The sequence below is a fragment of the Oncorhynchus kisutch genome, linkage group LG10, assembly GCF_002021735.2.
Source record: "Oncorhynchus kisutch isolate 150728-3 linkage group LG10, Okis_V2, whole genome shotgun sequence".
NCBI lineage: Eukaryota > Metazoa > Chordata > Actinopteri > Salmoniformes > Salmonidae > Oncorhynchus > Oncorhynchus kisutch.
The window spans coordinates 13,916,684-13,928,901 of NC_034183.2; the positions used below are offsets into that span (position 1 = coordinate 13,916,684).

General features: G+C 43.2%; 1 protein-coding gene across 1 annotated transcript in view; it reads left to right on the top strand.

Annotated features, from left to right (window-relative positions):
- The window catches only part of cadps2 (Ca++-dependent secretion activator 2), a 268,321-nt gene that overhangs the window by 162,809 nt on the left and 93,294 nt on the right, over positions 1-12,218 (top strand). The window contains 2 exon segments of the mRNA XM_031833159.1: positions 4,609-4,796; positions 11,217-11,318. Of these exon segments, the coding sequence (XP_031689019.1) occupies positions 4,609-4,796; positions 11,217-11,318 (290 nt within the window).

Below are 12,218 nucleotides of genomic sequence, written 5' to 3' on the forward strand. Positions count from 1 at the left end.
GGGGGACGGGGGAACGAACTAGAGAGAGGGGGACAGGGGAACGAACGAGAGAGGCGGGGAACGAACGAGAGAGGGGGGGAACGAACGAGAGAGGTTGGGTTGGGGGGACTATCGAGAGAGATAGGGGACGGGGGTACACGAATGAGAGAGGGGAGGACGGGGGAAAGAATGAGAGATAGGGGACGAACGAGAGAGAGCGGGGGTAACAAATGAAAGGGGGGAGAACGAAGAGTTGGGAATATGAACGATAGAAAGAGGGAGAGAGAGAGAAAGGGAATGATTCAGATGGTGAGAGAGAATGGTTAAATGGAGAATTAGAGAAGTTGAAGTGATGGAGAGAGAGAGAAAAGAAATGTGTGGTGAAGTCAGGTAATTTCCAACTCACTTAGTGAAGCTATGTTTTATTGACTGTACAAAGAGTCTCTGACCGTGCATTAAGACATGAAGGAGTCCTATTCTATCCAGGATTGAAATCTTTGACCCAGTCCCTATCATGTCTCAAGATGTCGGTTTCTATTATTTGCAGTATGAGGAAGACCAAGAATTGGAGCCCGTTATCATTTGTATCCATTGGCATGTTGTTGTTTCTGACTCGAAATCTCAAGAAAAATAGAAAGATTTTTTCTGCCTTCCATTTAAGTATCAAGTGCAAATTGAATGTGGAAATAGAAAGGATTCAGAGAGACAGATTTGTAGGACACAGTATTGCACATGTCTGGGTCGCTCCCAGGTCAACCATCGCCACCCGAAGAGTCACGGTTGCCATGCCAGGGATCTATTGGCGTCGTTATGGGCGACTGCTCGGCGGAGGTGCTAATTTGTTAATATTCCTTCCGAGAGGCGTCTTAATTAGGTTTAAGATTCATGCCTAATTTAGTTATTATGCGCAGGATGAATGAACTAATGAACGTTCCAAGATTTCACTTCCTGCTTCGAGTAAATGTATTTTTTATTTTTTTGGTGAATTAATTGTTGGCGGGTTAACCTTGCTCTCATTTGTTTAATCATTGGAAATAGTCTGGTATTTTCTCTTTAACTGCTTATTGCAGAGGGTCTGTATTTACAGTGATAATGGAGAGTAAAAAAACTAAAAACATAATCATCAGAATATATATTTTTTCAACAAAACAAAAGGATCTCGATCTTTGAAATGTCTCAAACCAAATGGAAACTGTAGAAATAATGGACCTCCATTTATAGTCTCTTCTCTCTGTCTAGCTTGATAACAGTAATCAAAATGAAAGCTTAACAGTCAGGGAGTTTAGAAAATTACAAAAGCAATAGATGGAGGAATATTTTTATGCTAAGTTTGATATAATAAATATAAGGTAAGGATTTTAAGGATTTTAATTTTGGCAATCCGGGCCTTGGTGAAGACTGAATGTGGCCTGCGGTGAAATGATTTTGACAATCCGGGCCTTGGTGAAGACTGAATGTGGCCTGCGGTGAAATGATTTTGGCAATCCGGGCCTTGGTGAAGACTGAATGTGGCCTGCGGTGAAATGATTTTGGCAATCCGGGCCTTGGTGAAGACTGAATGTGGCCTGCGGTGAAATGATTTTGGCAATCCGGGCCTTGGTGAAGACTGAATGTGGCCTGCGGTGAAATGATTTTGACAATCCGGGCCTTGGTGAAGACTGAATGTGGCCTGCGGTGAAATGATTTTGGCAATCCGGGCCTTGGTGAAGACTGAATGTGGCCTGCGGTGAAATGATTTTGACAATCCGGGCCTTGGTGAAGACTGAATGTGGCCTGCGGTGAAATGATTTTGACAATCCGGGCCTTGGTGAAGACTGAATGTGGCCTGCGGTGAAATGATTTTGGCAATCCGGGCCTTGGTGAGACTGAATGTGGCCTGCGGTTGAAATGATTTTGGCAATCCGGGCCTTGGTGAAGACTGAATGTGGCCTGCGGTGAAATGATTTTGGCAATCCGGGCCTTGGTGAAGACTGAATGTGGCCTGCGGTGAAATGATTTTGACAATCCGGGCCTTGGTGAAGACTGAATGTGGCCTGCGGTGAAATGATTTTGACAATCCGGGCCTTGGTGAAGACTGAATGTGGCCTGCGGTGAAATGATTTTGGCAATCCGGGCCTTGGTGAAGACTGAATGTGGCCTGCGGTGAAATGATTTTGACAATCCGGGCCTTGGTGAAGACTGAATGTGGCCTGCGGTGAAATGATTTTGGCAATCCGGGCCTTGGTGAAGACTGAATGTGGCCTGCGGTTGAAATGATTTTGACAATCCGGGCCTTGGTGAAGACTGAATGTGGCCTGCGGTGAAATGATTTTGACAATCCGGGCCTTGGTGAAGACTGAATGTGGCCTGCGGTGAAATGATTTTGGCAATCCGGGCCTTGGTGAAGACTGAATGTGGCCTGCGGTGAAATGATTTTGGCAATCCGGGCCTTGGTGAAGACTGAATGTGGCCTGCGGTGAAATGATTTTGGCAATCCGGGCCTTGGTGAAGACTGAATGTGGCCTGCGGTGAAATGATTTTGACAATCCGGGCCTTGGTGAAGACTGAATGTGGCCTGCGGTGAAATGATTTTGACAATCCGGGCCTTGGTGAAGACTGAATGTGGCCTGCGGTGAAATGATTTTGACAATCCGGGCCTTGGTGAAGACTGAATGTGGCCTGCGGTGAAATGATTTTGGCAATCCGGGCCTTGGTGAAGACTGAATGTGGCCTGCGGTGAAATGATTTTGGCAATCCGGGCCTTGGTGAAGACTGAATGTGGCCTGCGGTGAAATGATTTTGGCAATCCGGGCCTTGGTGAAGACTGAATGTGGCCTGCGGTGAAATGATTTTGGCAATCCGGGCCTTGGTGAAGACTGAATGTGGCCTGCGGTGAAATGATTTTGGCAATCCGGGCCTTGGTGAAGACTGAATGTGGCCTGCGGTGAAATGATTTTGGCAATCCGGGCCTTGGTGAAGACTGAATGTGGCCTGCGGTGAAATGATTTTGGCAATCCGGGCCTTGGTGAAGACTGAATGTGGCCTGCGGTGAAATGATTTTGGCAATCCGGGCCTTGGTGAAGACTGAATGTGGCCTGCGGTGAAATGATTTTGGCAATCCGGGCCTTGGTGAAGACTGAATGTGGCCTGCGGTGAAATGATTTTGGCAATCCGGGCCTTGGTGAAGACTGAATGTGGCCTGCGGTGAAATGATTTTGACAATCCGGGCCTTGGTGAAGACTGAATGTGGCCTGCGGTGAAATGATTTTGGCAATCCGGGCCTTGGTGAAGACTGAATGTGGCCTGCGGTGAAATGATTTGGCAATCCGGGCCTTGGTGAAGACTGAATGTGGCCTGCGGTGAAATGATTTTGGCAATCCGGGCCTTGGTGAAGACTGAATGTGGCCTGCGGTGAAATGATTTTGGCAATCCGGGCCTTGGTGAAGACTGAATGTGGCCTGCGGTGAAATGATTTTGGCAATCCGGGCCTTGGTGAAGACTGAATGTGGCCTGCGGTGAAATGATTTTGGCAATCCGGGCCTTGGTGAAGACTGAATGTGGCCTGCGGTGAAATGATTTTGGCAATCCGGGCCTTGGTGAAGACTGAATGTGGCCTGCGGTGAAATGATTTTTGGCAATCCGGGCCTTGGTGAAGACTGAATGTGGCCTGCGGTGAAATGATTTTGACAATCCGGGCCTTGGTGAAGACTGAATGTGGCCTGCGGTGAAATGATTTTGGCAATCCGGGCCTTGGTGAAGACTGAATGTGGCCTGCGGTGAAATGATTTTGGCAATCCGGGCCTTGGTGAAGACTGAATGTGGCCTGCGGTGAAATGATTTTGGCAATCCGGGCCTTGGTGAAGACTGAATGTGGCCTGCGGTGAAATGATTTTGGCAATCCGGGCCTTGGTGAAGACTGAATGTGGCCTGCGGTGAAATGATTTTGGCAATCCGGGCCTTGGTGAAGACTGAATGTGGCCTGCGGTGAAATGATTTTGACAATCCGGGCCTTGGTGAAGACTGAATGTGGCCTGCGGTGAAATGATTTTGGCAATCCGGGCCTTGGTGAAGACTGAATGTGGCCTGCGGTGAAATGATTTTGGCAATCCGGGCCTTGGTGAAGACTGAATGTGGCCTGCGGTGAAATGATTTTGACAATCCGGGCCTTGGTGAAGACTGAATGTGGCCTGCGGTGAAATGATTTTGACAATCCGGGCCTTGGTGAAGACTGAATGTGGCCTGCGGTGAAATGATTTTGACACCCCTGATCAATATAAATAAAAACCATCTAGTTTCCAATCAATGTTGGCATAGAAGGCGTAACTATGGCCCGTGGTCTGGTCAAACGGTAATGCTTCTACGGAACCATATACAATCCCCCCGCAGCCGGTGTCCCGGTTCCATCCCCACCTCAGCACTACGCATTTCTCATCTCTCTATTCATTTGCTCCTATCTTTTTACAAATAAAATAAACATACGTAAGGTGTTCAACATTCCATCCTCCTTTAAAAAAAGAAGCTGTAATGATTTATTTGTTGTTTTTTTTCTCCACAGATTCCGGCAGACCATCCTGTTAGAGACCATCAGTGGCAGGCATCCCAATAAGTCAAAACTATCCTCTCTAGCCTTTCCTCTGTTTGTGTCCACAGGGATGGTTCAGTCCAGGTCAGGTGTTTGTGCTGGATGAGTACTGCGCCCGCTACGGTGTGAGGGGCTGCCACCGCCACCTCAGCTACCTCCGGGACCTGATGGAGTACTCTGAGAACAACACCCTGGTCGACCCCACCCTCCTGCATTACAGCTATGCCTTCTGTGCCTCCCACATCCATGGCAATAGGTACATACATCAAAAGCTCCACAAATGAGTTAAGTGTTGTATTAAAGCAACTACAGGTTTTTGCTTGTACTGTTTGCCGAACTGAAATGTCTCCGAAGCTCAGATGGTCAGTGTCAAGGTGATTTACAAAAAAAATCTATAACCAGTGAAAAGACTCATCCCACTGTGAGTCATTTCAACCCCAAAAAAGTCAATGTGATGGTGTGGAATCAACATGGAAAACTGATTGGATTTTCAAAGTCATCAACGTAGGGAGAGGAATTTTGTATTTTTTTCACCCAACTTTGAACCTAAATCCAATGACATGGTGACGTTTTTTTTGTTGGTTTCACGTTAGTTTCAACTCAACCAAACTGATGTCTGTGCCTGGTGGGAATCTTGTTCACACTCTTCCATTCATTGCCCCTATAGTATGTCACCCATAGAAAAGCTTGTATACTTTTTATTTCACATTTCAGAAATCAAGGAATCAGAAATATTTAGGTAAAAGAGAAACTGGGCTTTTGTGTGATGTAAAGACGTGTCCTGCAAAGAGACTTGATAATACCACAATAGTAACCACCCACCCAGGTTGGCTCTTTCAATGTCTAGTTTATTTCTCCATTCTTTGAGAAAGAGGGAGAACGTGTATGGAGTCTCTGCATGCAAATGATCACTTAGCTGTTAACTCTGCATCGCAGCGTAGTATGATTAGAAAATTAATACAGGTTCTATATCCGTTTTTAATAGGTTGATAATTGTTCCCTTTTCATCCTCCATGTTTTCTTCTTATATCTTTTTCTTTGGTTTATCATTATTCATTTCTACACACAATTTCTGAAACTATATATGTTTGAGGGTTGATGTTTAGATTTAACCAAATATCCAAGGTTTTTACACAGAGAAAAATGTTCATGACCACCAAATAATTATAATGAAATATAATCATATTCTGGACATGAGTTAGTACAGTACTTTTGTCAAAAGCATGTCATTTGTTTCTTGTATTTAGTATTTAGTCTGATATGAGCAGTATGCCTTGGCCACTTGTCAGCTTAACAGCTCCTCTCTATCCCTCTTAAGGCATCCATCCGCATGCTTCCCATTATGATTACATTTTGTGACATTTTTGTTTGTTTTCATCTTTGGACAAGTTTTTTTTTGGCTTTTCATGCACACATTCTTTCCTGGGGTAAGCCGAAGTTTGGTAGCCGAAGTCTTCAGTAAAGCCGCATTCTTCAATAGTGTTTGTTGTCATTCAACGAGACAACTACTTTTCATGCACATTTTTTTCAATTGAGAAATACTGCACCAAACATCTTGGATGTGAAATTCCATGACTAAGACCTCTGAAAAAACTTCAAAATGGATTTCAGATTTCTTGAGTTACTCTATCTAGGAAGTTTATACTGACTACTGTGTCTCAAGATGGACAGTGCTATTGCTGCTTTTTCCTCGTAATTCAAGCGAAGGTATTTTAAGGCAGTATGGGAGGCACATCCGAGTTCTGCTAGGAGCATTATGTAGACGCCTTTACGGCTATTAGTTTCCCACTTACCTCAAATAACCCCATGCTTGACTTCCCCTGTGATAAATGCTAATATATGTGCTTTCTCTCTTTGTTGAGTAATTTAGCCAATTAGAGAACGTAATGATTAGCCTCTGTGTAATCACCATGTATAAACAGGGGAGATTGCTGGAACTGGCTTTTTGTCAGTTGGAGTTCTAATTTGAATAATTGATGCCTATTCAGTGCTCTGATGCTGCCAGAAAGGGTGTGGAAGGGAGTGGAAGATGGCATCGGGTAGCATGAGGCCACAGACTGAGATGGAGGTAGCTTTATGCAGCATCCTTATGCAATCTTGTCTTTGTAAACGAAAAGGGGTGGGTCTTGGCGAATGTAACATTTATTTTAAATTCTATATTTTTTAAATCTGTCAGATCTGCCGTATACAAAACCCGTGCCTTTTCCTTGTGATGTGTGGGTGCACGCCTGCATTTGGAGGTTAGCCTTTGCACTTTGAGAACAATAGTTGTCAATGAACTGGTTGAGTGTACTATTTCCTTATCAGAGCTGTCATAGGTTAGATGCTGTTGCACTTCCGCCTGTACATTTCCCTTTACGTGGTTAGATGCTGTTACACTTCCGCCTGTACATTTCCCTTTACGTGGTCTTTTATAATCACACTCTTTGTACAATGGTTGTGAAAGGTGCTTGTGATTTCTGGAAAAAAGGTGTTCCTTGAAAAGGGGACACTTGCTAACTTTGTGACAACTTTTTGTGGATCATTGGTTTTGATTGACGGAAGATGGAAGAGTGGACTCATTGAGCTTTGCCACCAACATGAGTCTGTGCAGGTGTGGCTTGCATCTTCATGGAGACGGGTGTGTTTGGGAGCGGAGCACGGTTACAGCAGCCCATGGCAAAGGGAGCGAAAGGGCAGCACTGTGAGCTGTGTGAACAGTGACAGCGGACACATCTTCTGCTCACCTCCTTCTCACCTGTCACTTCCTATCCCCCGCTTCTCAGAGCCGTCTGGCTCTCATTGGCTCGGGATGTGACCGGAGCTTTTACTTCTGCCACCCTGACTCCTCATGCCACCCATCCCCTGTCTCTCCTAACTGCCAGCCTTGTCTGATCCCCATGCTGCTAAAGATAGGTGACATGCACACGGTGCCCTGCCACGTGTGGCCGCCGACTCACCATCGGATGACGCCCACTCCTTCGGATGTGATTTACCCAGACATCAGGAAGTTTGGAGCGTGGTCGAAGACGACAGTCATCACTTACAGATGAGCCGTATCCACTGTAAACACCCTGACATGAAATTACAGATGTCCCAACAAGCCTGCAGTAACCTACAGCCCCATCCTGGAGCCTGTTAACCCTTTGTGAGTGGGGGTCAGCGTTTAGCCCCAACTCAAACATGCTTGCTTCATTAAGCATCAACAATGCGTCTGCCCTCGACAAGCTGTCGCACCGCGCCCAGCTCTGACGTGTGCAGCCAAGCATGACAGGAAGTTTGATTGGTTTTGATAGCAGTCGGAGAAACGCTACTGCGGAAAAGCCAGTTACAAGCACAGGGGTTCTACTTGAGATTTTAATGGCCTATCAGGGTATTTTCAATTTGGCCTGTTGCCAACTTTTTGGTGTTAACAAGGCAGGCTTTGAGTGCTCGTATCCTTGCAACACTTTGAATTTGACAAGGATAGCAACATAGAGATGGTATGTATCAGAGGACTGAACAACTGAAGTGACAGTCTGTTCTTTGTCAGACTCCGTACCGCAAAACTGTCAGTATTGATCAATCATGCAATCTGATGTTTTGCTTGTGTTAATGTGTCTATATATGTATAAGGCATATTGCCTTTGCTAAATGAACAGATTCTTTATCTTTGTTTATCTTATCTTTGAATTTTAGCAACTGGCCAGCTCACAGGACCTATGGGCTTGGGCTGGGACTCAGGCCTAGTGCAGGGGATCATCTAGATTCAGCCACTGGACTATTTATTTTCTTGAGGGATGGTTGTGGTGCCAGAATACTACTTGGAAATAATTTGTAGACTGCAAGAAGCCCAAACAGATATATATTTAACTAAAAACATAATAATTTTAAAATTTAAAAAATTTAAAAACCTTGCTTACCTTTTGTATATGATCACGTGTCTCTCTCTTATGGGTGGGTATACTTGGGAACAGAGTTCCAACATTTTAATTACTTGGAGCTGATTTCCTTTTTTATTTTTTATTTTTTTACAGTATTTTATGTCCAACAATGGAAATGATAAATAATTAAATAATATACAGTACCAGTCATACGTTTGGACACCACCTCATTCAATGGTTTTTCTTTATTTTTACCATTTTCTACATTGTAGAATAATAGTGAAGACATCAAAACTATGAAATAACACAAAGTGTTATTATTCAAAGTAGCCACCCTATCTATGCCTTGATGCTAACTTTGCACTCTTGGCACTCTTAACCAGCTTCACCTGGAATGCTTTTCCAACAGTCTTGAAAGAGTTCCCACATATGCTGAGCACTTGTTGACTGCTTTTCCTTCACTCTGCAGTCGAACTCATCTCAATTGAGTTGAGGTCGGGAGATTGTGGAGGCTACGTCATCTGACGCAGCACTCCATCACTTTCCTTCCTGGTCAAATAGCCCTTACACAGCCTGGAGGTGTGTTGGGTCATTGTCCTGTGGAAAAACAAATGATAGTCTCACTAAGCGCAAACCAGATGGGATGGCGTATTGCTGTAGAATGTGGTGGTAGCCATGCTGATTAAGTGTGCCTTGAATTCTAAATAAATCACTGACAGTGCCACCAGCAAAGCACCACCACACCTTCTCCTCAATGCTTTACGGTGGGAACCACAAATGCGGAGATCATCCATTCACCTACTCTGCATTTCACAAACACACTGCGGTTGGAACCAAAATGTCAAAATTGGACTCATCAGACCAAAGGACAGATTTCCACCAGTCTAATGTCCATTGCTCTTGTCTTGGCCAAAGCAAATCTCTTCTTCTTATTGGTGTCCTTTAGTAGTGATTTTTGTTGCAATTCGACCATGAAGGCCTGATTCACACAGTCTCCTCTGAACAGTTGATGTTGAGATGTGTCTGTTACTTGAACTCTGTGAAGCATTTATTTGGGCTGCAATCTGAGGTGCAGTTAACTCTAAATCACTTATCCTCTGCAGCAGAGGTAACTCTGGGTTTTCCTTTCCTGTGGCGGTCCTTATGAGAGCCAGTTTCATAATAGCGCTTGATGGTTTTTGCAACTGCACTTGAAGAAACTTTCAATAGTATAAATAAAGAAAAACCCTTGAGTGAGTACTGTATATGTTCTTTTTCGCTAAAACCACCCGCGGGACAAATTCGCTGTTGGGGAACCCTGACCTAGTGTATGGCCAAAGGATGGGGAGGGAGGGCTGCTTTTACATGGCCCTTATATCTTCATCTGGACGTTTGGACTGGAGTGTGAGAGATGAACAGAACAAGAAATCCACTCCCTTTTTACCACGACATGAAAGAAAATGTCCTTGCCATCCCATGAGTGAGCACACTCGCCCACCCCTCCTAGCACTATCCTTTTTGTGTGTTCCTTTGGGATTAGCTGGTGCTTGTTAAAGGGGGTGGCAGCAGGGGGGGAGTTAATGAATTGACGGATTTAAGGAACAAGTAGTCCTTACAAATGCTGTTGTGAAGAGAGGGCTGTTTTTCATTGTAGACTAGGGCCTTTTGGGGATTGAACGGAGAGCAGTTGAAGTGAAGGCCTGATGTTCAGACACAATACACTACAAGCTTTTCATTGTCACTCCATTTCTTGAGATTCTTTTTTATAGAGTCCTTTATGACAGCCTAATACTTTTTTACGTTTCTAATGTGAGGTTTATTATTTTACTCTAAAGACAGGCACATTTTGGATAGGATGGTTTACACTCATATTTATTCTAGAATTACCTTAGTTAGCTTTTTTTTTGTAACTCTCTTGGCAGAGGAAACAACACGCAAACAATTTGTAAATGCTTCATAACTAAATTGCAATTCACAATTCAGTTTTTCTGCTTCAACTTCAAGTCAAATTAAATGGTATTTGTCACATGCGCCGAATACAACAGGTGAAATGCTTACTTACAAGCCCTTAATGAGCAATGCAGTTTTAAGAAATAAGCAGTTTTAAAAATAAGTGTTCAAGTATTTACTAAAATAAACTGAAGTAAAAAAAAATAGTCACAAATATTGTTGCAGATACATCTTGTTCGACCCTGCTAGAGGCTAATACATAATGTTCAGGAGCTCACTGCATACGCTTTTATAAGCACAACTCATTAACACAGACAACCTCACCCCCTCCTCTCAGCGAAAGCCAGTGTTGTTTTGAGGCAGCGCCTTTTTTCTTTCAGTTGAAAGAAGCCCAGGAAGTCAAGGTTAGCAGTCCGGGTAGTGATTGCATTTTCTTCTCTTTCCCCAGAGTGCCTATTAATGGGAAGGCAAGAAGAGAATGGAAGCTTTACAAACATTAAAGTGGCAATCTGTGATTGCTACATCCATTTGTTGACTTTTAAATGAATGATATATAGCCATTGATTCTTGAAAAATATAACTTAAATGAGCAACTGTCCAACCCCATCAGAACCCAAAATATAAACTTTTTTTATTTATTTTTTATATAATTTACAAACAATGTCATTCTAAACACAGACTGTATATTTTCAAAACATGGTTAAAACTATAATTTTGATTTCATGGGTGGTCAGTCCTTGCATCCATAGCCCTGTCTATGAATTTCAGAGTGTTTACTTTACTCCAGCCCCATCCCTCAGCTGTTTACCAAAGAAGATGGTGGGGTGCCCGCTTTGTTGTTGTTTGAACTGCAGATTTCTCCTATAATGAAATGCTCATCAAATATTTGCGTGTTTTTTTTTCAGGCCGGATGGGATAGGCACAGTCACTGAGGAAGAGAGAGAACAGTTTGAGGACATAAGAAGCCGTCTCCTGAGTCTATTGGACAACCAGATCATCCATTTTAGGTACTACTCCCTCTACAATTGACATGATTACAAACAATGGTATGTAGGCTTCATTTGTCAGTAATACACTAGTAACTGAGTATAATAAAAACCTTCCAAACATTTAACCCCCTAAGGTCTAATTAGCATAATAAAGAATCCCTATAAATCTGTCAGTTTAAGCTAGAGATATGTTTTTTCACAAAATCACAATCGTCTCTAGCGTCCGAATGGTATAGTCTACAAACTATTATGACCCCTCTATGGAAAGCGTCTTGGGACTTGTCTGAAGTTGGTGCAGCCGATCTGCCAACTTCTGTCTGTAGCGTCCAAACAATTTGGGCTACACACTACAGTACATGTCGGTTGTTTTGCTCTAGGACGCCCACAGGCCTCAACACTTGTCTGAAGGTCCCTTGGTACCAGTTGAAAAGATTTATGGAAGTATATATGGAGACTGTTTAGTGCCAAAAATAAGGGGTTAAATACACATCAAAAATAATGTTTCCTGATCTTATATCTATATAGTACCAGTCAAAAGTTTGGACACACCTACTCATTAAAGGGTTTTTCTTTATCTTTACTATTTTCTACATTGTAGAATAATAGTGAAGACATCAAAACTATGACAATAACACATATGGAATCATGTAGTAACCAAAAAAGCGTTAACTTCTTGGATATAGGGGGCGCTCTTTTAATTTATGGATAAAAAAACGTGCCCGTTTTAAGCGCAATATTTTGTCACGAAAAGATGCTCGACTATGCATATAATTGGCAGCTTTGGAAAGAAAACACTCTAAGGTTTCCAAAACTGCAAAGATATTATCTGTGAGTGCCACAGAACTCATGCTACAGGCGAAACCAAGATGATACTTTAACCAGGAAATGGGCAGAATTTTCGAAGCTCTGTTTTCTATT